Raw genomic sequence first — 21,175 nt, 5'->3', positions numbered from 1 at the left:
TTTTAAAGTTTTCCTTAACCCTATATTCCTGGCAACATAATACACCTTTAGAAAATAGCCTTCTTTTGGGCAGACTTCAAGAGCTCGTCAAACATGGCTTGATTGCTAGTGTAAAATACAGTCCCATCGTATTTGCAGGTGTGGCTTTCCTGACATAAGGCGATAGGCAGAGTGTCTGTGTCTGCCGAGCAAATATTGTCAGAGCAAAGTCCTTAAATCATCAGTGTTTTGCACTATTGGAGAATTTTACTGCTGCTTGTCTCAGCGGGTTATCCTGTAACTGATAGAGACACGTAGGTTGTTATTGACTCAATTCATAAAGCCTCTGCTTTTCTCAATTCTCTGGTAAATATGAATATTCTCTGGGCAAACAAATTGAATTAGGGCCCTTCAAATTCTCCAACAGAGCCTGTGTTGACTGATGGAAATCAGTTTAATTGCAATGTGATTAATCATCGATGACACAAACATTATCAGTACTCATATTTATTTTTATTGGGTGAATATGTACACTCTTTAAGGTGCCAGGAAGGTTTCTTTGCATGATGCCATAGAAGGAAAAAAAAAGCTTTTTTTTGTGTGTGTTTTTGTTTTTTGAAAAGACCTGTTCTGTGAAGATTTTTAAAGCCTTTCAGAGGTTCTTCATGCTCACAAGTCTCTTATAAGAGCTTGGTCCTTTAGGAAACCAAAAGAAGCTTTGTGGCTTTTCAATTTATTTGGACTTCTTTTTCCTTAAAATTGCCATTGCCTTTCCTGGGATAACCTTGTTTCAATTGTGTGATGAGGTTTTACATCATTTAGCTTCACTTAAATTTCAGTACACCACTAAATGGTATTAGTTTTTTTTTTTCCTCTGTTGTGTACATTAAAATATAGCAAAAATAGCAACTATGCTTTTATTAATATGAAACAAGGGCTTGCCCTTAATCTATTAATCTAAAAAGCAGTAATCTATTAAATAAGCAAGACTTTCATTTAGATTATAACAAACCTTATGTTTGGGACTGGACTGCTATTTCTTCCAGACAGTAAAATTTAGCCTTAACTTTTTTTCATCAAGATAATACTCCAAACAAATCTATTCAGCTTGTCATATCAGATAGCATTAAGTATATTTTTTATCTAAGTGACAGAAACAGCCCACATTGAGTTCATTGTTTTTGTGAGGTAAACAAAACCAACACATTTAAATGTATTAATCTATTCAGTTCATTGTGTTCAGCAGTTCAGCTCTGCCCATTCACAGTGAAGTTATAAGGAATATTTCAACTGCAAGACTGCTCATTGAATAATGCACGAGGTCATTTACGTATCTCAGTTTAAAAGGGACAGAAACAAAAATGTCAAGGTATAAAATGAGGATGGAAAATTAATGTCATGTCAAAATGATTTGAGACTTCTTAGTACATAAAACTACACAAACATTGTAAGAAAATGTCAAAATAAAATACTGGTGAAGATGCAGAATACGGGCCCTTTCAAGACAATTATCATTTTCCATTGTAAGTGCTTTTCAATTAGACAAATGGTCATTACTGGCACAGAGTAGTGCTTCATTGAATGGGAACATGAATTGTTTGCACATGCTCTTGGCCTTGAGCTGCTAATCTGTGGACACGAGTTGTATTGGCCCAGCAGTTTGAATATTTAACTAACTAGTGCCTTCAAAGTGAGCCTAACTTCTCTGTGTACCAACTCATGCACAAGCCATTCTTTGATATTCATAAAAAGTAAACTATGCTGTCAATATCAGAAAGAAAGTAATTTGAGTTAAGCAACAGAAAAGAAGTGCATTAATGCTTTCAAATATTTCTGGAAAAATAAACCTACGAATAAGCAAACCTGCTGAAAAAAAAAAAAATTTTGTTTCTGTTGGTTCCTGGTGGTTGTGTAATGTGTTTTGGCTTTTGTAGTGTGTTAGGATCACAAAGTAAAGGATCCTAAAGGTTTAACAGGTGACCAGTGGCTTTTTGTAAATGCATTTAATGTTTTCCTAATGGGATCTAAAGCTGTTCTACAGAAGACTAGTGGTGTCTATTGGAAACCCTCAAGCCAATTTCCATTAGAAAGCAAATGTTTTAATCCTAATGATCTGTAATGGTCCTTTTTCATCGGGAAAATTAGAATATGATAATTAACTGCCTTTTTCGACTTTTGGTTTCTCTGGTGACGTTGAAACAAGAGTTTGAGGTGCCTTGAATTCTTCTCTTTTAGTCCCCCAGACTTCATGTGCATATTTTATGTATGTTTTGCCCTGTTAATGCAACCTTAAGCCAGCACCCATCTGTCCTCATTGCCCTCTGCAGAAGCAGACAAACATCTGCTTACTAACCCCCCTCTTATAGCCCCCTATACCCCACTCCCCTCACCACAGAATCAATCATTCCACAGTGGGAGGCAACATATATAGAAGATAAAACACCTCGGACTACTGGTACTGCTGTCTGCAGTAGATACTGTCTATAAGGCCACATTTGAAAATGTGACTTCTTAATGATGGATATTGAATTAGATTTCAAGATGCCTCTTGTGTTTATTGCAGTGTTGACACTTTCCGTCTATAGAAATACTTTATTTTCCGGGTTTCAATCTGAGACTAAATTCTGAACTGACCTCTAAATAGGAGGACTGAAGGGGAGATAATGACTGGGTGACTGGGTCACTATGCAGGCTCACAATGTGTTATCTCCGTCCACCCCAGCCTAAGCCATTAAAAGCAGCACAGCACTTATGTAAGTTTGGCGGCTAAACGCTAGAACGATTCTACGTCACGACGCGAAATTCCATTTCAGGCGCTGCCTCCAGGACTTCCCCCGCCGAATTACGTCACGAGAATAGAGTCAGGGCCTCTCCTTCAGAGCTAAACATTCCCTGAACGGTAATATGTGCAGGAATAGTGAGTTATGTCACACATAAACTACATAAACGCTGAAAGCAACGACACGTATTCTCTTTTTTTTCTTTATTAGAGTGAAATATTCGTTTTTGATTAGTTTTTATTGGGTCACAACAATACAAAGAAGCATTGTTGGGAGAGGGGAAAAGTTACATGCATGAAGTGAAAACACTATGAAGAGGGGAAAAAATAGTTTTATTGCGTTTTTCTTCTTCAAAGGTTCGATTGCCATAAAATAGTGTTTGGATTCCAAGATGTGGACTAACAACACGAGGCCTCTTTTTACTGAATTTGCATTTGTGAATAAAGAATGTAACAAGAAAAGCGACAGATGTGATCGCGGAACGCGTGACGTCACGCGGCCCGATTTAACTGTATTTCTGCTGACTGGTGTGTCGATATGACCGGGTCTGCTAATGTACGATGAGATATAATGTTAAAACTTTCCGAAGCGTAAGGTAAAAAAGAAGCCGCAAAGCTTGGTGCCAACATGGAGTGTACGGCGGGCAGCGACTGCTTAGGTTTGCTAAAAAAAAAAAAAAAAAAGTGCTACCGCGCTGCGGCAGTTGTCAGGGGAGATCGGAGAGCAGCGCTGTGATTGGCTGAAGTGGCCCTGTTGCCTTGGCGACAGCGGGGGGAGTATGGTAGCGTTGCTGTGCAGCGTGATCTCTGCGCCGCGCTGCGTGCATGGAGGAAGCAGCTGCTGATCTTTTGACACACACACATTCACGCACTTACACACACAGACACACAGCACAACACGAGAGAGAAAGAGAAGGCGACTGCATGAACGCAGCGAGGCTCCGTCGGCGGACACGACCTTAGAATGCACGAGTGTAAGTGACCGTCTCTTCATTACTCCTCTGATAAATGTGAGCCTGCCTGTTTCGACACGGGCTGCTCTGAATAACACGTTTCACACAACGACAACATGACCTGTGATATATAAACCCCACACAGTTAACTGTGGGCTTCGGCGAATGTCCAGGTGCTCGGCTCGATGTTTATTCGGCGTACTTTCCTTCTGGAGTGCCTGTAACGTTACCGAGCGATTTTACGTCTGTTTTGTTTCACTGTAAAAGAATCCCCCGAATTTCGGACCATGTGATCCAGCTAGCTAGCGTTAACTAAGTTGACTCACTGGAATGCACACGCTTTGCCTTTAAGCTTACACAACACGTTCAGCCAGTCAGCAACAAAAATAAAACTGTACATGTAAATGTGTTTAAATACGTGGTTAGGTATATATTTCGATAGTGTTCGGACAAAGAATGTTATGCAGCAAAAGCTATTTTAACGCGAACTGAACGTCGTTTCTCTGAAGAAGCCACGCATTAGCTCTTATGCTACGAGAGCTAGCTTAGCTTAGCTCGACCTGGTCCCAGAGCCTTCGGCTGCTGTTTTGTGTGTTTTTGTCGTTTTTGTCCTTTTTGAGAGTCATAACTATACACACATCGTTTATTGAACACTTAACGGTGGGTTACGGTTCAGTGTGCGTCAAGGTGGTCGACGGAAGTCACGTTTAAGTACTTTAGCTACTTTATTTTGTTGACTCATCATCTATTAAGAAAGCTGAATAGCATGTCCGTCGAGCAGACACGAAAATACTACGGAAAAAGGGGGTAGGCTTGTATATCTGAAAGGTTATTAGTGAAGGTTACAGTGCTGTCCATTTTGTTTCGAGTGGTGAGAATCTAGGGCGACTATGTAAGAGGAGAGTGGAGGGTGGGGGCCACTATTGTTACTTTTTGTTTCTCTATTCGTGTGGTTGTCTAATATCGGTGGCCTTTCAATGCCACGCGGCATTTTAAAGTGAAGGTGAAACTGAGCTCTTGATAACAAAATGTGCTGTCCGCTCGAGCAGGCAGCGTATCCGGCAGGCTGGCCTGATTATGTTCGTATGAGTGACACTGACACGTGGTCAGAAGGAGCTCATAGCTGGGCAGGACGAGCAGACAACTCCTGTCACATGACCAGCGCATAGAGTTCTGCTTTCATGGCCGAGAGAGTATCCACTTCAACAGCCCGCTCTGTAAACACACAAACACCTACAAACAAGAGTTGGTCATTTCACCCGGGCAGTTCAGGAGGCTCCAGGGTTCAGTGTTGTTGTAGGATAGTGTGGATTCTTCATGATAGTCTAGTTCATCAATGGTACTGTTTGAACAATGAACAAAAGTCATGTTTCACTGCAGTATGTTATGAAGTGTCTGGATTCAGTACCTTTTTCCAAAACAAATTCCAGAAAATGTGCAGTTAATGCTTCTTTTCAATTTATTTGATTATTTAGCATTATGAAAGTACAATATTGTGGCACTGAGAGTTTTGCCTGATCCATTAAGACATGCGTCTCAGAAAGCAAGATTCCAGCGTACTTTATACTTAGTTCAATATAACCCTGAATTTTCTGTCTCACAATGGTGGATCACTGCCGGGATAGGCTCCAGCATCCCCCCGCGACCCTGACGGAGAAGCGGCTTAGAAAATGGATGGATGGATGGACAATGGTGGATCACTTTTTACCAGGTTTCCATCACCTCAACAAGTTATACTGCACACCTAACCTGCTCCTAGGCAGGTTAAATCTGGGATCATAAACAGCCCTTAGACCAATCAGGGAGAGCCTTCTGATAGTGGGCACCCCTGGTGCTTTTGGGGTGACTTTTGTCCATTGTGATATTTGTGCTGTTGGTTACATGAAAAATGTCACTTCTCAGTAGAGAAAATGCAGATATCAAGAATATAAAGCAGTTATTACTCCAATAAGCACTAACATGGTGTCTGTGATGATAGTATTGCTGTCTATAATTAATGCTTTGCTTTCTGCGTATATATGTATTATCACTTAATTTTCCTTCTTTCAAAAATAAGCCACTCTACTTATGTTTCACGTGATCGGCTGTTTGTCATAAACCTATTGCTTTCATGTGCATGCGCACAAGGATTTATCATAGCTCCAATATCTATTCCTATGTTATCAGAGAAGGTTGTTAACCATAATCATAAAATGAGTTAACTGTGACTGCATTTGTTGTTTTTTTGAAGCTAAACCTTAGTCAGGAGTCCTGTCTTGGTAGAACATGCTGTGTGAGCCAGGCCCATGATTTCTTAGTCGCGTATAAACCTCAAACAAAAGAGATGTTTTTGTGCTACAAATGAATAGCCGTGAACTAATTTGTTAGCCTCAGATTAACATATAAGCCATGAGCTAACAAACTAGCCATGATACAGTAATACAGTGCAGTATGTTACAGTATAATGTGTTGTTACTAAGTTGTTTCTAAGCTTTGGTTAGGTTTACTTATTTGACTGCCATTGAGCTAATTTCACTTCTGAAAGGTCATCCATGTCTGTCCATCAGTTTAACAGTTCAAAGATTCGGATCTTTGTCACTGAGTCCATGTTCTTATGGCAATGCCAGTTGATTCAGAGAGGGATTTGTCTAGTGTGTTTTTCTCAAGATCTGACTTCCATGCTGGATTAATGAACAGCGCGATAGCCGCCTCTTTATTGCTGCTCTCTGGAGGGCTCTTGTAGGGCACAGCAAATGATCCCTTGCTTATTGCTGCTCTCCTGACACCAGGCCGGGAAATTAATTAGTCTCATTATGACTCTCACAATGACAGATATGTTCTGGTGTTCTTGTTCTTTCTCTCAGTGACTGAAAAATGTAGAGCGGGAGATTTAGTTTAACATTCTCCATTATGGTAGCTGGAAAACTATCACCTCTAAATCAAAGGCTGAATCACCTACATCTTTGAATTATTACACTTCTCTTTTTCTAGATGGGATAAGGATCCTTGGAAAAAATGGCATCAAGCTCTTTATTAAATATAGCCATTTGGTGGCTGTAGTCATAACTCCAGTCTTTTATATTAAACAGGTGCTTTGGCTTGTCAAAATGCAAAATGAATGAATGTCTTTTTAATGCTCCTGCATGGTACTTATATAAGTGAACCACTTTGCACTTCCAAAACACGTCACAACTCAACAAGCAAGCCTGACTTGTGTCCTAGCTTTCACCAACCAAGTAACGACTGCGTCCTTTGTCTGGAGACCCCTCCTCCTCCCATCTTCTCGTTATGGCCCAGCTGCACATATTTCTCATCTGCAGTTAGCCTCTTTTTGTTTCTCATGCCCTCAGCGACAGACTGAGAGGTGCAACTCACATCCCCAGGAGGCTGGAACGCTTTGGTTGCCATGGCTACGTGGTGACACTGGGGCGTGGTAATCAAATATAGGCGCTGCACTTGATTTCTGTTGCAAATGTGAGCCCCCAAGTTTGACTAGGTAGCGTCGCCCCCTGAACGCGCCCCAACCCCCACCCTCCCTCAGCTCAGCCTGGAGTACTCAGTCTTCTCCCTTTCTCTACCATCCCTCTCTCTTTCCCTCTGAAAGATTTAGGTCTTTAGAGCAGCCGGCAGGGCCATCAGGGCCCCTCTGCCCATTAACAGTGATGCTAATGTTAAGCGGTGCCTTGATGCAAAGGTCCAGCCCCAGCCTTGTAGCCCCTGTGTCACCCTGGTTACAATGGTCCCCATTGTTTAGGTCACTCCTGCCTGAATAAATTGGGTGTGTTTAATTGAGATGGCAGAGTGTGAGAGTGACACAGGACGGGGAGCAGGCGGCACGCTGGTGGGACAGCATGCGCTACGACTGATTATATTTGTGTACTTAATAATGTTTATGTGCTACAGGAAATGTGTGTAGAAATAGCTTTTGCACTGTCCAGTTGATACATGAGTGCTAGTTACTGAGCTACTTTGCATGTGTTGAAATTATGCTCATTAGTTTTGACTTTATTTTGGGTCAGTGAGATATTTGTGCTCAACAAATTTAATTCAACAAAAAATATGTACAGCTGAAATTACCTTCCAATCTAAAGTTTAACAGCTCTAGGCCTCCTCATGAATTAAATGTCCAGGTCATGTCAGTAAATGGAACCTACTAGGAGCACAAAGTATAGTTTAAGTTCTACACTTAAAATGTTTTTTTTTTTGTGTAATATTTTGCTTTCTCCTTAAAAAGAAACCCAAGGCATTTTGACAAAATGTACCCAAGGTTTAGGATTACTGCTTTTCAGATTTCAGAGCACTTTCTTCTGAATGTGGCTAAGTAGCTTGGTTTCTGTAATGTAACCATGTGTTGTGGTAAACAGAGATTTTGTGTTGTACAAGCAGCAAGGGGTAAACGTAACACCACTAAGTAGAGTTTCAAAGTTTGTCAGAATTCTTTGCAGAATTTTTCATAAGAAAGGCAACAGATCCATTCGTTTCTGTCAGACACCTTCCTGGTGTCAGGGACCCTGCCAAAGAAAATATCTAAATCCAGGATGAATTTGTAAGTGAAGAAAGTTTTGGTATCAATAACAGTTATTAATCTCCAGCTGCTGTGTAATGAGGGTAGGTGACCTTCCTGCTGGGCTGTCAGATCAACTCTCTCAGCGCTTTACTGAAACACCAGGAGCCAGTGACTCATGCCTGATGCTCTGTAGCTCAGTACTGATGGCAATAAGAACGTGCAGAACGGCAAATCTTCCTTGCAAGAGTTTCTCACAGAGACCCTCTGGTTGAGGTGGGCTGATTAGACATGCTAGACCATGCAGTGCACTTTTCACGCAGAGTGTCATCATGCTGTTTTATTACCAACGAACGATTGCTTCCCCAGCCCAGAGTAAAAGAAGCAGTTCAGCAGTGCATTAATCCTCTCTTAAATATTGATGGAAATTAGGTTGCCAGAGCTGGATGATGAAAGGGGGAATAGGTGGATGTTGGATATTTTTAGAAAATAATAAGTTTTCAATGTTGTTGGATTTTACTTTGCTGTTAGAATGGAAGAACGTAATTCAGTGCCGTTGACTGCAGTTCTTAACAGTAAGGCCTTGCTTTGTGGTTGCATTTGTTGGAAAGTTCCATGCCAATAAGTTGGCTATTCAAATGAGCGTGTGTGTGTGTGTGTGTGTGTGTGTGTGTGTGTGTGTGTGTGTGTGTGTGTGTGTGTGTGTTTTTTGAAAATGCTCCACCCATAGACATTGTGTGTGATTGTGTTTGAAGTGGCTGTGGACCATTGAGTGCTGTCATTAGCACTGTCTCTTTTTGTGGATGGAGAGCTTGTAGATGTGCTGATGAGCTTGCAGGAGCAGGTTGGCTTTGTCTTGCTAATGGAGGTTAACGAGAGCCAGTATGTGATGCCGGAATCAGATCAGAGACAGGGTAAGCAGGGCATCCAATACAAGCAGGGCTCATATCCCACATTTTTCTTGTTGTGCCCCCCCCCCCCAAAAAAAAAAAAACCTTGTATGGGTTTGTGTAGCTAAAATAATCATGATCACTTTAACCACCACATAACCAATTTCTAGTTTATCATTGAGGCGGTTTTATTTACTCTGCTTTTAAGACTGATATATGTGAATGACCTCACATTCACATTGGCTGCCCTGCATTGTCAGGCCTGAAACACTGCTCATAACTTTCATGTAAATGGGCATAGATAAACTTGTTTGCTGAATAGCAAAAAATAAATGTGTTGGTTTTCAAATTCAAAACTAGCTGTTTTTGCAGATTATTATCTATATATGAAATATATGGACTGGGGAGTGGATGATATGTTTTGAAGCAATGTGTATGTAATACACTAATTGCTTGTATTTTTAAAAATGTGAAAAATGGTACAGGTTCTTTACAAAATGCAGTTACCTGGATAAGCTGCTGTTGCGAAGTACCTCTTTCCCCCTTAAGAGGCAATGTCGAAGTTTAAACCAAGACTGCTTAGCCTTGAGTGTGAGTAATCAACTGAAAATAGTTTTTCTCATGCTCTGCTCTAGCTGATTATTTTGTCAACAACAAGAGTTTCTCAGATGAACAGGAAGAGGTTTTTTTTACTTGTGTCTAGGGTGTTTTAGAAAAAAAGTCTTGAAAGAGGAAGAAGCACCCCTCCCCTTTCTTTCTCCCCTGCTCCATTTTCCAAAGAGAGTGAGATAGACACAGAGACGGACAGAGTGAAGGAGATAGGTAGAATAGAGAGAGAGAGAGTGAGAAAGATTCAGAGCAGCACTTTAGGTGATTATTTATTTATTGATGTGCTGTATGGTTTCCATGGCAGTGGCTCATTTGAGTGGTTGTACCGGTAGGAAGAGAAGAGAGGCAGTCACTTTCCGCCTGCAGCCAAACCTCCTTTGCTTCTGCTGATTATTTATTCATCAGTGTATTCTTTGTGATTTCCGTGGCTGTCCATCAGAGGAAGCCATTTAGTCTGCATCTGAGCAGCACTCTGATTGGTCTGCTTGGGCTGTTGTCTCTCTCCTGGACTCCAGGGGCTTCCTGTTCCTCCAGGCTGTCTGGGGCTGCCTCGCTGCCTGTGGCCATGACCAGGGAGATGTGGCCTGGCTCTCACACAACCTCTTTGTCCTTCTCTGTTGCTCAGTTTTGCAGAGGACATTACTGAGCCTTGAATGTAGGCGCAGGGGTTTGTGCTATGTTTCTACACTGCTTCAACCTGCAAGGCTTTTCTCCTGAATACACACCCAATGTGTTGTTGAGAACAGAAGTAGAGGATCACAGTCCTTTCAGGCACTTGAGTAGATTCCTGAGAGGCCCTTAACTTTGTCTTGAAAATCCTCTCAAGAGCCTCTCAATTCTTCTAAGAAAGGAGAGGGCAAGGAGAGCAGAAGACGGGCGTAACGGCTGACAGTGTCCAGAGACAAATCCAGTGAAAATGGCAAATATCACATGATCTCGTAGGGTTCCGTAATAGAATTTAGGATTATCTCAAATTTGATTTTTTTTTTTTGCCACAGCCTCAAACCACACCTTCCATGGCCCTTCCCTTGAATACTGTTGAGTTATTGTACACCATATAATAGAGTTTAAAATAAACAGTTTGAGATCTAATGCGATTTTTGATTCCAAAGTCGACAGCTGATTCAGCTTTTGGTATTTTGTTTTTTAAAAATGTCCTTATTCCGCTGAATACCACTGCTACTTCTGTTCTATTCTATTATATTCTTCTTAATTCTTCTTTGGCTAAAGAAGAGACCCTTAAAAGAGACCAATGAGGAAATAGTAGATGCAGTTTTACCTTTAAGTGCACTGTACAACAAATGTTCAGTTTTCATGTTTTTTACTGTATTAGAATTCTTACATCTTATATGCTTATATTTGAGTTAAGCAAACACCAGTGATTTATCTCATCACTGAAATTTGTGACCTCTTCCAGTTAATTAATTTAAAGACCATTTAATGACTTCTAACTGTATGACTGTATAAATGAATTATTAATGGTAACCCTGCTGTCAGTCTATTTTCCCTTTTTTCTGTAAACTGGAATCTCAATAACACTTGTATTTGCCTCCATAGATCCTCTCGGTTTGATGGGTCCAATAATCGGCATGTCTCCAGATAAGAAAGCTGAATCTCCAGGATCTCAGGGTGTGTGTGGAGCAGGGACTCTCCCAGAAGCAGAAAGCGCCTCCAGCCCTATGGCCACTAGCCTGGACCGAATTGGCCCTGCCGGAGTGGCAGGTGTGTCTAGGGCGGAGCCCGAGGACGATGAGTTGACCAATCTGAACTGGCTCCATGAGAATCTCTTGCAGAACTTCACTCTGGGAGGACCTGAAGCCCAGTCCTGCAGTGGGCCCTTGTTTGACATTGAGGGCAGTATTAGTTCACCCCATGGCCACAGTTTGTCTTCATCCTCCTCTTCTTCTGTTTCATCTGGAAGTCCAGGCAGTGAAAGAGATCCCCTCAAATCGAAGCCACCTTTTTCCTTCTCGCTTCTCATCTACATGGCTATTGAGCAGTCTCCTAGCAAATCTCTTCCTGTAAAAGACATCTATGGCTGGATTCTGGAACACTTTCCTTATTTCTCTAGTGCCCCCACTGGCTGGAAGAACTCGGTGCGCCACAACCTGTCCCTAAACAAGTGCTTCCGCAAGGTTGAGCGAAGCCTAGGGAAGGTAAGAGGACCACAGAGGGAAATGGGCATGATCGGGTGCGCAGTCTTGGTCTTGAATATCTACTACCCTAGAGAGTAAATGTGCAACATACCTAGCTTTAATATTCAGATGCCTCTGGATGCCTTCATTACCTGGATCAGGTGTTTTTAATTAGGTTTCTTGCTACACTGTGCAGTGTTGTAGAACTCCAGGACAAGATATGGTCACCCCTTTTCTATTAAATTAACCTTACTGTTTAGGAACCACATAAGGCAGAGGTCTTAAATACAAAGGGGCTGGTGTGGCTACAGGTTTTTGCTCAAGTTAAACTTAATTAGTTCAGCTCAGTCTTCAAACAGTTGTTCAGCTATATGTGTGTTCTTGCTTGGTTGGAATGAAAACTTGCAGCCACAGTGCCCTTTTGCAAATAAGATTTGTGACCCTTAATATAGAGTATAAAGGCAGCAATTAATATAGGGTATAGTGATAGCAATTTAGCTAGCACATTCAGTTAACCATGTCATGTGAACTGTAATGAGCAGCATGCTTATAGCAAGGCTGGAACAGACGAGTGTTGATTTTAGGCTTTTTTAAAGCAGGCTGTCAGATGTAAGGCATGACTGATTAAGCAGAGGTGCAGGAGAACTGAACTTACATTTCATTTTGGTGTGAACTGAAGAAAGCAAAATGCCTTGATAATGTGTTGCTTTAATATGTGTCTGTGTGAGTGTGTGAATCTGTGGGTTTCATATGGAACAGCCTGGTGTCTGTTGCCATGGCGATGTTTCCTCTTTCCTGTTTATGAGCACGGCTGGTGATTTGAGTCAAGGTCATATCACCCCTGCAGGACCACACCTCAGAGAGGTGATGAGCCTGTTTTACGAACACACACCAGAATGTGCCCTCACATGTACAGACACATATGTACACACAAAGGCAAATGCTGTAAAGGTCTGTTCTGTTCTGTTGTGCTGCCTGAGGATGATTTATGGCTTTTGAAGTATGTATAAATATTACCTATGATTCACAAAAAATATAAAGCTGTAGCTTGTTGTTGTGGACAGGTGTGCAGTGAAAAAACCATACAGCGAAATCTACTCATAGTGCTTCCTGAAAGCTCTGTCCCAATCTTAGCTCGCTGATGTCAGACTGGTTTCTTGGAATTTTAACCCCTCCCCCTCTTTCATTCAGACCAATGGGAAAGGCTCTCTGTGGTGTGTTCATCCTGAGTTCCGGCCCACTCTGATGCAAGCCCTGAAGAAACAGCATTTCCCAAATGCACACGCCTTGTACACCCCACCTGCCTCTCCTCCCAGGTACATTCACTTTGGAATAAACTGTCCAAATTGCAATAATTAGCATTTTACCTAAGTTTTTTTTATGAAAAGTTTCATTACAAAACGCTATGTATTTGTACAAACATCCATTCCATTACTGTGTAAATAGTAATTCCAGTCTCATTTGTCTATTCAGGGTATTTTTTAAAAGTCTGTTTGAATCACACCAAAATAATCTAACTGAATTGTGGTGAAAATGTGGAGAACGCTAATTGAACTGAATCATTGTATAATCATTGTAAAAAGATTTACACCCCTGGTATTTACCACACCTATCTAAAGCTACTGGACAATACTGACATAGTGTGCTATATTGTATACAGTGTAAGTAATACCTGCCTCTTGCTTTCACCATAGTGCCTCATCTCCTCCACGTCACCTGTTCACCCTGGAGCAGGGATACTCTACGAAAGGTAAGAGGACTTGACTACTGCGTCTCAGTGCATTAGTTCTGTTCTGGAGGACTTTAAGCGGGTCATATCCTTCACACACCATTAGCAAATGTATCATTACACATTTAAGCATATCACTCATCTCGGCTCCTTTTGTTCAGTTCATCTCTGCCGGTCCACACTGAGCGCAAATGCCATCTCTCTCCTGTATTTTGTAACCTTGACAACCAAGGCACTGATGCTTTTGTACTGAGGGATCGCTCTGGCTTCAAGTGACTCATTCACTCTCTCTCTCTCTCTCTCTCTCATACACACACACACACACACACACACACACACACTCACACACACACACACACACACACACAATCACTCAGTGTAGTGCACTGACAGTTGAAACCTGTGTCCATCCAATGTTTCTTTCTCTTTTCAGAATCTGATTTTGATGCTGCCACTGCAATGATGCTCTTAAAGTCTGCCTCTGAGCAGAACATTGACCCATGTAAGAGAACATTATTATATAGATATCATACATCATTCTGCCACCTCCCATTCCCTCCTGTCTTCTTTTTGTCTTACATCCATTTTACTTTCTATACATGAATGTGACTTCATATTCACATTGTAGGCATGTACACTGAGTTGCCAATTCATAATGTACACCTACTTTGTACCTACACTCTTTGGCCATTTTATCACATATGTAGGTGCACTTGGTAGGTTTACAGTTACATCACTGTAACAAATCTATTGCTATACACAATTTGTTTACTATCCTACCTAGCCGTAGGGTCCAGCACAGGACCACAGCTGATCATATGTTTTAGGGGAGTATCATTCTCAGTACAGCAGTAAAGTAACACCAACATGGTAGTGGTGTGGTATTGTATGTGATGCTGGTACAAGTGTAACAGACACAGCAGTGTTGCTGGGATTTCTAAAAACCTCTGTGTTACTGCTGGGTTGTACGGAAGCTTAGAAGGTTAAGGTGAAAAAAAAATCAACAGAGTTGCCCTGTGTTAGTTTTTCTGCGTATACCACATACCAAAACAGCCGAAAATATTTCGGAAAATATTTCTAGCTACAAGCAGGTTATTTTAGCTATAAGCAAGGTACCTCAATTTTTTCCACTATGGAATGAAAAAAGAAAGAAAAGTCAGTAAAAAGTATGAATTATTCAGTGTTTCCATCAACTACTCTTATGTGTAAATTTCCAGAGATAATTATGCACTTGCATCTAATTTTTTAAGACAAGAGTCTCATTGAATGTGAGTCAAGGCATTCAAACCTTGATTGACTTTTGGTACAGTTTGACGGCCCTCTGTCAACTGTACATGATTATAGTACTAAGAGTTTAGAGACGATAATCAGATGCAGCTGGTGGCCCATTTAATGAGAACTGAAGTTACTCCCACCCATCGCACACCATACCCCTGGGAACGTCAGTCCCGACGTAGCGTTGATGCATATATTGAGTCTACATTTTCATCTTCCTCTGTGTTTCATCAGCTGGAGTGGAAATGTACACTGCTACATCATTAAGTCATGTCAACACGGTGCTCTTTTGGCAATATCTGGTCAGCAATAGTCCCCTGTTGGTCTCTTTGCATTGATGGTAAAGAGTGGTTTATAAATTATTAATTGTGCATAGCAGCAGATGGGCTACAATTAATAATTATATATACATGCAAAGTGCACTTGTGTACTATAAGGTTTGCCTTATAAAATGGGTACCCAACACACTGTCACTCAGTGTATGTGAATGATATATATGTCCATTTTTGACTTTGTATCATTTGCATTTATAGTTTTGATTCTCCTAAGCTACTGTAACACCATTTGTTCTTATCTTAATCTCTTTGTATCAGGTGATCAAGAGGGGCCCATTGACCTGTCACGCAGGGACCTGGTAGTTGTGAGTCGGGACCCAAAACAGGACCACACCTACAGCAGCTCTTCTGTTTCCCGTTCACCACAGCAGATGCCTCGCTGCCAGGCTGTAGTCTCTAGTCTGATTGCGCATGTGGAGCAAGAGAGAAGGGGTCCAGCCCACAGCAGTGATTACACACCCTGGGGTCATCCATCAGGGAAGCGGGCCAGACAAGAGTCCAGGCCCGAGGTGGACGAGGAGCTGAAGGAGGCAGCAGGATCTCTCCTGCACCTGGCTGGCATTTGCACCAGTCTGGGCGCATCAAAACGCAAGAGCAGAAAGCTCAACAGTAAATGAACCCCAGATTCCCCAGCCTGCTGACCCCTTTACCCCTGACCCCTTAATATGTGACTTGTTTCTGTGGCCTGTCAGGCCTCTCTCCTCTGGTTCTCTTCTTTTTGAAGTTAGTTTGTTTGATTTTCTTTTTTTTTTCTTCAAAACCTGGATCAAAATATCCTCGTCATCTCATCAATTAGGCAATACTAACACATACACAGGAGAGAAAAGCCATAGTGACAATTTCTTTTGTTGTACAGAAAAGAATGGAAGAAAAGAAAAGATGGACGTTCCAACAAACCACCACCAACATAAGTTATGTAAGAGTAAAAGGGTGTGAGAACGTTGGAAAACAAACAAAAAAAGATTAACCCAGAGGAGATTTGCATGCTTCCACATCTAAAAACAACACAAACTTATTTATACTGAGAATGAATGCATGGATTTCACAGACTCCCAAGTGGCTTGGGCTTCATCATAAAGAAAAAATGCTAAATATGAAAAAAGAAAAATGAAAGTGCCATTGATTTTGGATCTTAAGACTTTGGTTGCGAAATCCGATACAAAGATAAATGCAATAATTAGTTGACCTAAATACTTGTAGTTATTTTATTTTTGTACTGCTGTTTTTTGTATTTTGTCTGGTGAAGATGGCATGTCCCCTGGAGCCCTGTGCTGTCACAGCTATGATGTCAAAACCATGTGACTTTCCTGTTCATCCTGATTGGATCAGCACCGTAATCCTGCCCTCCTGAGCAGTATGGTTATTGTGTCATGCAGTTGTGGAGATTAACAGCCTGAAAGCAAAGCTGTTGCTCTTTGCATGCACATTCACATCAGTATTTATTCACCATTTATCTGTGTAGTCAGCGTAGTCATGTGCCATCACGTTCACCAATTTAACTCCCAGTTCACAGTAATGTTGCTTTAGCGTTAAAGCAAGCATAGGAGACAACATGGAGAGGCAGATAGGACCTCTTTCTGTGTTCTCCAACCCATTAAGTTGTTTAATCTCTGCCATTTAAATAATAATCATCATCAATAACCGCTTCTGGGGCTTTTTCTTGTTTTCTGGTGTGAGCTCTGAGAGCAGTCACAGAAGACTAGCTAAAAAAAGCCCTGAGTGGACAGTTGTGGGAGCTGTGAAAACTGCTGCTTCTGAGTGAGAGGTAGCCTAGCGCTCCACTGCACATACAACCTCCAGAGATTTCTCTATGCTTGAGAGGAAACCAGAGACAATGGAGACTCTGGTAGAAAAGCGGCTGTGGGTCAGACTGAGGCAGCCAAGAGAGGAAAAAACACACGTTTCTACAGCTCTTTTTGGGAGGAAGTCATGGGAACTGACTTACAGGAAGTTGAGCTGATGAGAGAGGAAGTTGAAATGTGTGGCGGAGGTGCTGAGCGAGGTTAGAAATGACTGCAGCATGCTGATCAGAATATTCTTCTGACCAAGAGTGGATCTGATCTGAGCACAGTGCAGACTCTATACTGGACTTTATGGACTCTTTGTCCAAACTTATTTTGTTTTTGTTTTTTTGTTGTTTTTTTTTTTCTCTTCATGTCTTTGGAATATTCTCAAGGATACTATTGACCACTGCAATTTTTTGAGGGGTTTCAGGTTGCATTCAGGTTTTAAATCTGCCTGAGTAAGTTAAATACCATTGCCATTTATTTCTAGTTAAGTTAACATTAAACCATGTTAATCAGCCACTGCACCTGGCAGGCCAGTAACTGGTACATGACTGCTGAGCCTATTGAACAAAGGCAGCTACTAACACAGCGGCTACTAAAAGGGGGTATACATCGATTTTTTTTATTTTTTTTAAACATTTCTCCATAATTTAATACTTCTTGTATTCATTCAGAGTTTGATGTGAAATGTTTAACTGTAGAGAAACTTACAGTCTCTTTTTTTATTTATTTATTTTTGATAATGGTGGTGATATAAACCAGGTGTTGCAGTGTGTACTGTGCAAGAGAACCTAACTGTGTCTTCTGAGTTTTTATCTGTGAAGTTGCTAATGTAAAATAGTGGTATGTCCAAAAAGAATATCTGGAGATTTTGCCTACAGCGCCCTGCAAGTACCTGTCTGACATTAATAGATTTTAATATGTTGTAGGCCAAAAGATTTTCATAAAATTATTGTAAAACAGTGTCTCAGGCACCAGGCAGCTTATCTATAACCATTTCATGTAATAGCTTCCTGTGAGGTAGCATTTTAGAGGCATTAAACACTTCAGATGCTGAGTTCCTGTCATCACCACTGTGAACAGTTTTTTTTTGTAGAATGGAGCACTTCACATCATATACCTCTGAATGACCCTGTTTACATCTTAACAATGTAATTATGAGGAAGTTTTTAAAAATCGATGGAATTTCCCTTTAAACTGCCTGCTGTTGTGAAGTTGTTGTCCAGCCTCTTTCACCAAGGCTACCAATTTCCCTTGATCTGTACATAGTGATAACACAGAATGCAAGTATTATTAGAGAGGGTTTAGTGGAGGGCAGAGCTGTAGTACTTTGAAGGTAATGAAAGCAGGCACTTGCTTCTCCCAGACCAGGAATATTGAATTAAAGATTCAGTGAATGAATTAAATTAAAGAAACAGGCGAGTGATAGTTATTTCCCTATTATTATTATTATTATTATTATTATTATTATTATTATTATTATTATTATTATTATTATTATTATTATTATCATTATTATGCTCCACAGATTCAGAGCTGCCAATCCAATCAGTTTGCTCACATATGTCTGCCATGTCTGTCTGACAGACTCAACCTTTTGGTTTTGTAAGCTAACCTCTGTTAATAAAATGTTTATAAAGTTTATTTTTTGCCAAAGATATGCAATTGTTGCATTATATATGGTATTACAGAATAAAAAAGGTTTCTTTTATGGTCGTCTCTCTCTTGATTCAGAAGCATAATTGTAAAGTAGAGAAGTAGGACTTTGAATGATTTGTAACTAAAAACTAAAATCAGGCTTGGTATTTGTTTTTATTGAGCAGTAGTGCCACCTGCTGGGGAAAGTTAGTAAAATATCTAAATCATTGAGGAAGTGATACTTTGACACAAGCAATTAATGGCACTTTGTAATAGCTTGGAATGTGTATAGATAAGCAGACAGATACATTGGTAGATGATATTATTTGGTGCAGAGCTTGTTTTTTTTCTCATTAGCTCTCTGTGTGTGGTGTTCGCTGTCCACCAGGCCCTTGACCTGCAGCCTTGAACTTCAGGCCTTGGTGCTTGAGTCATATCTTCATACCAGATTCCTCTTCCTGTGTGTACTCAGGCTATGGAGTCCAGCTGCAGCTGCCACACACATCCCTTACTCCCACACAGGCTTTGAAACACTGAAAATTTCCAAAAAGGAAAATGAACAACCAAGACAGAGGCTTGTTGCCTAAAACCAGTGCAGGTGCAGAGATAAGCTGTGCTGGAACGACCCCTAGCCTGGTCCATAAACTAAATACAGTGCTTCAGGGTTGTGCTTCATGTCAGTTTGGACAAGGACGGGGCAAATATAAAGTAAACAAGAATATTTGGAAATGTTGCTTTTTTATTTTTTAATATGAATTCAGCTGTATTTTCAGTGTATTTTAGACTACACTTCTCCCTTTTTCTGTACTGTTCTGTCTCTGTTTCTCTGTCTCTATCCCTACACAGGTGTGTCTCTTCTGGTCCATCATCTGGACTTGGCTCTAGCTGTGAGGTTACTGTGACACTGAACATACTGGATGTGCTAATGATTTGTGATAAGGGGAAGAGGACAAGGTACAGCAGTGTTCTGTTACTAAAGAGCTTGTGCTCCCCACATCCCTTCTCTGAGGCATTTTTTAGTGATAAACCTCACACAGAGAGCTGGAGAGTTTTCTGCAGTTTGTTGTTTAGATGAGATGCGGCCAATTCAACATCACAGATTTCCAGAACTGAAGAGACCATGTCAGAATACCTGTATTACTTTGTTCTTCTAAGCCTCCGCTAATGAAATCACAATTCACAAATGCTTTTTTAAGATTGTTTTTTTTTTTACATGTTGTTGCTATAATAACAAAACCTTGTGCCTCTAAAATACATTGAAGACGCATTAATGAACAAGATTCATTCCAAGGAATTTTCAACCATTTCTTTTAGTCTGTTTGCACTGAAATGTTTACACAATGTAATGGACAAAAAATGAGGTTACCAGGTTTTGATATGACAAAAACAATATTTGATACAAAGCTGATTTTGTAACATACCTAAAATATATCTAATACTGAAAGAGCAAAAAAATAGTATTTCTAATCTGTCAGATTAAAGATCAGATTAAAATAGTAATTTAAAAAACTTCAAACAAGAGCAGCCTCTTTTTCTCCTGGACATGTGGTAAGCTGCTCTCACTTAAAGCTACACCTAACGCTAGAGCTCATATCAAGATTTATATGACTTTTTGTATATGCATACACATACCTGATAGAACATAACTGTAATCTCAATCCTAATTCAGAACATAACCCTAATCTCTAACCCATTAATTATGTAATGTGAAACAGCTACTTACACAAAAAAGGTTATCACACAGTTTGGAATGTGTAATGCTCTTTGTCCATTAGATCTACTGACAGGTCCTCCTCACAGTGTAATTTAATTCAAGCCTAATACATGTCTGGATAATTGACCATTCCACTTAGTAGTTAAGCACTTAATGTAGATCTACATGTCCACTTGTCCAAGCCAAGATGAGTCCTGATTGACTTGCCATGGTGGAAGGAAAACATGGAAAATGATTCCCACAGCATTACACAGACAGCATGGTCATCATCCTCTATGCAAATACAAGTCAGTCATTTTCTTTCAACAGGTCCAATAATCACAGTGATATGATGGAGAGATTTTGCCACCTTTTTGCTTCACTTTTGGTGCAAATGCAGATGCAGTTTCTGAATTTACAACAGCCATTGCTGTCAAGACAATACTAACTACTCAATACCAACCGCATTTGAAGTTGAATATGTTTCTTACTGAGCATTATAGATGGTTAAAGCCCTTACCAAAGAGCTAACCTTCATACCCTGCATTTTATCCTGGAGAAGCAACTGTCATATTTTGTCACATTTAAAGGGCCCATATCATACACGTCCACGCTGAGGTCCTCTTATAACATTTGTGTGGTCTTTTGTACCAAAAACATTTGATTTCTATGTGACCATTTTCCAACTTCTCTTTATCCCTCAGTATTAAACAGGCTGTTTTCATTGCTGTCTTTACAACTGTAAATGAGCTCTGTTCTGATTGGCTGCCCTGTGCCTCGTTCAAAAAACAGTCCAGGCTGAAACATGCCTTGTAGGTTTTATAGGCAAATATTTGTAATTATACAACAGTTAGTTCAGGCCATGCAAGCTGAAGCGTTTGTCACAAACA

The 21,175-nt window shown here is 40.6% G+C and overlaps 1 protein-coding gene across 1 annotated transcript; it reads left to right on the top strand.

Annotated features, from left to right (window-relative positions):
- The first annotated feature begins 3,568 nt into the window (after nt 1–3,568).
- Nucleotides 3,569–18,665, top strand: foxn2b (forkhead box N2b). The gene is made up of 6 exons (XM_017703266.2): nt 3,569–3,732; nt 11,251–11,849; nt 13,020–13,144; nt 13,523–13,578; nt 13,991–14,059; nt 15,426–18,665. Exons 1-6 carry the CDS (start codon nt 3,723–3,725, stop codon nt 15,782–15,784), a joined length of 1,218 nt encoding a protein of 405 aa, XP_017558755.1. The 5' UTR covers nt 3,569–3,722; the 3' UTR covers nt 15,785–18,665.
- Nucleotides 18,666–21,175: the final 2,510 nt, after the last annotated feature.

The sequence above is a fragment of the Pygocentrus nattereri genome, chromosome 13, assembly GCF_015220715.1.
Source record: "Pygocentrus nattereri isolate fPygNat1 chromosome 13, fPygNat1.pri, whole genome shotgun sequence".
NCBI lineage: Eukaryota > Metazoa > Chordata > Actinopteri > Characiformes > Serrasalmidae > Pygocentrus > Pygocentrus nattereri.
Note: the sequence above shows the minus strand (reverse complement) of the source record. Positions and strands in the feature narration are given on the sequence as shown.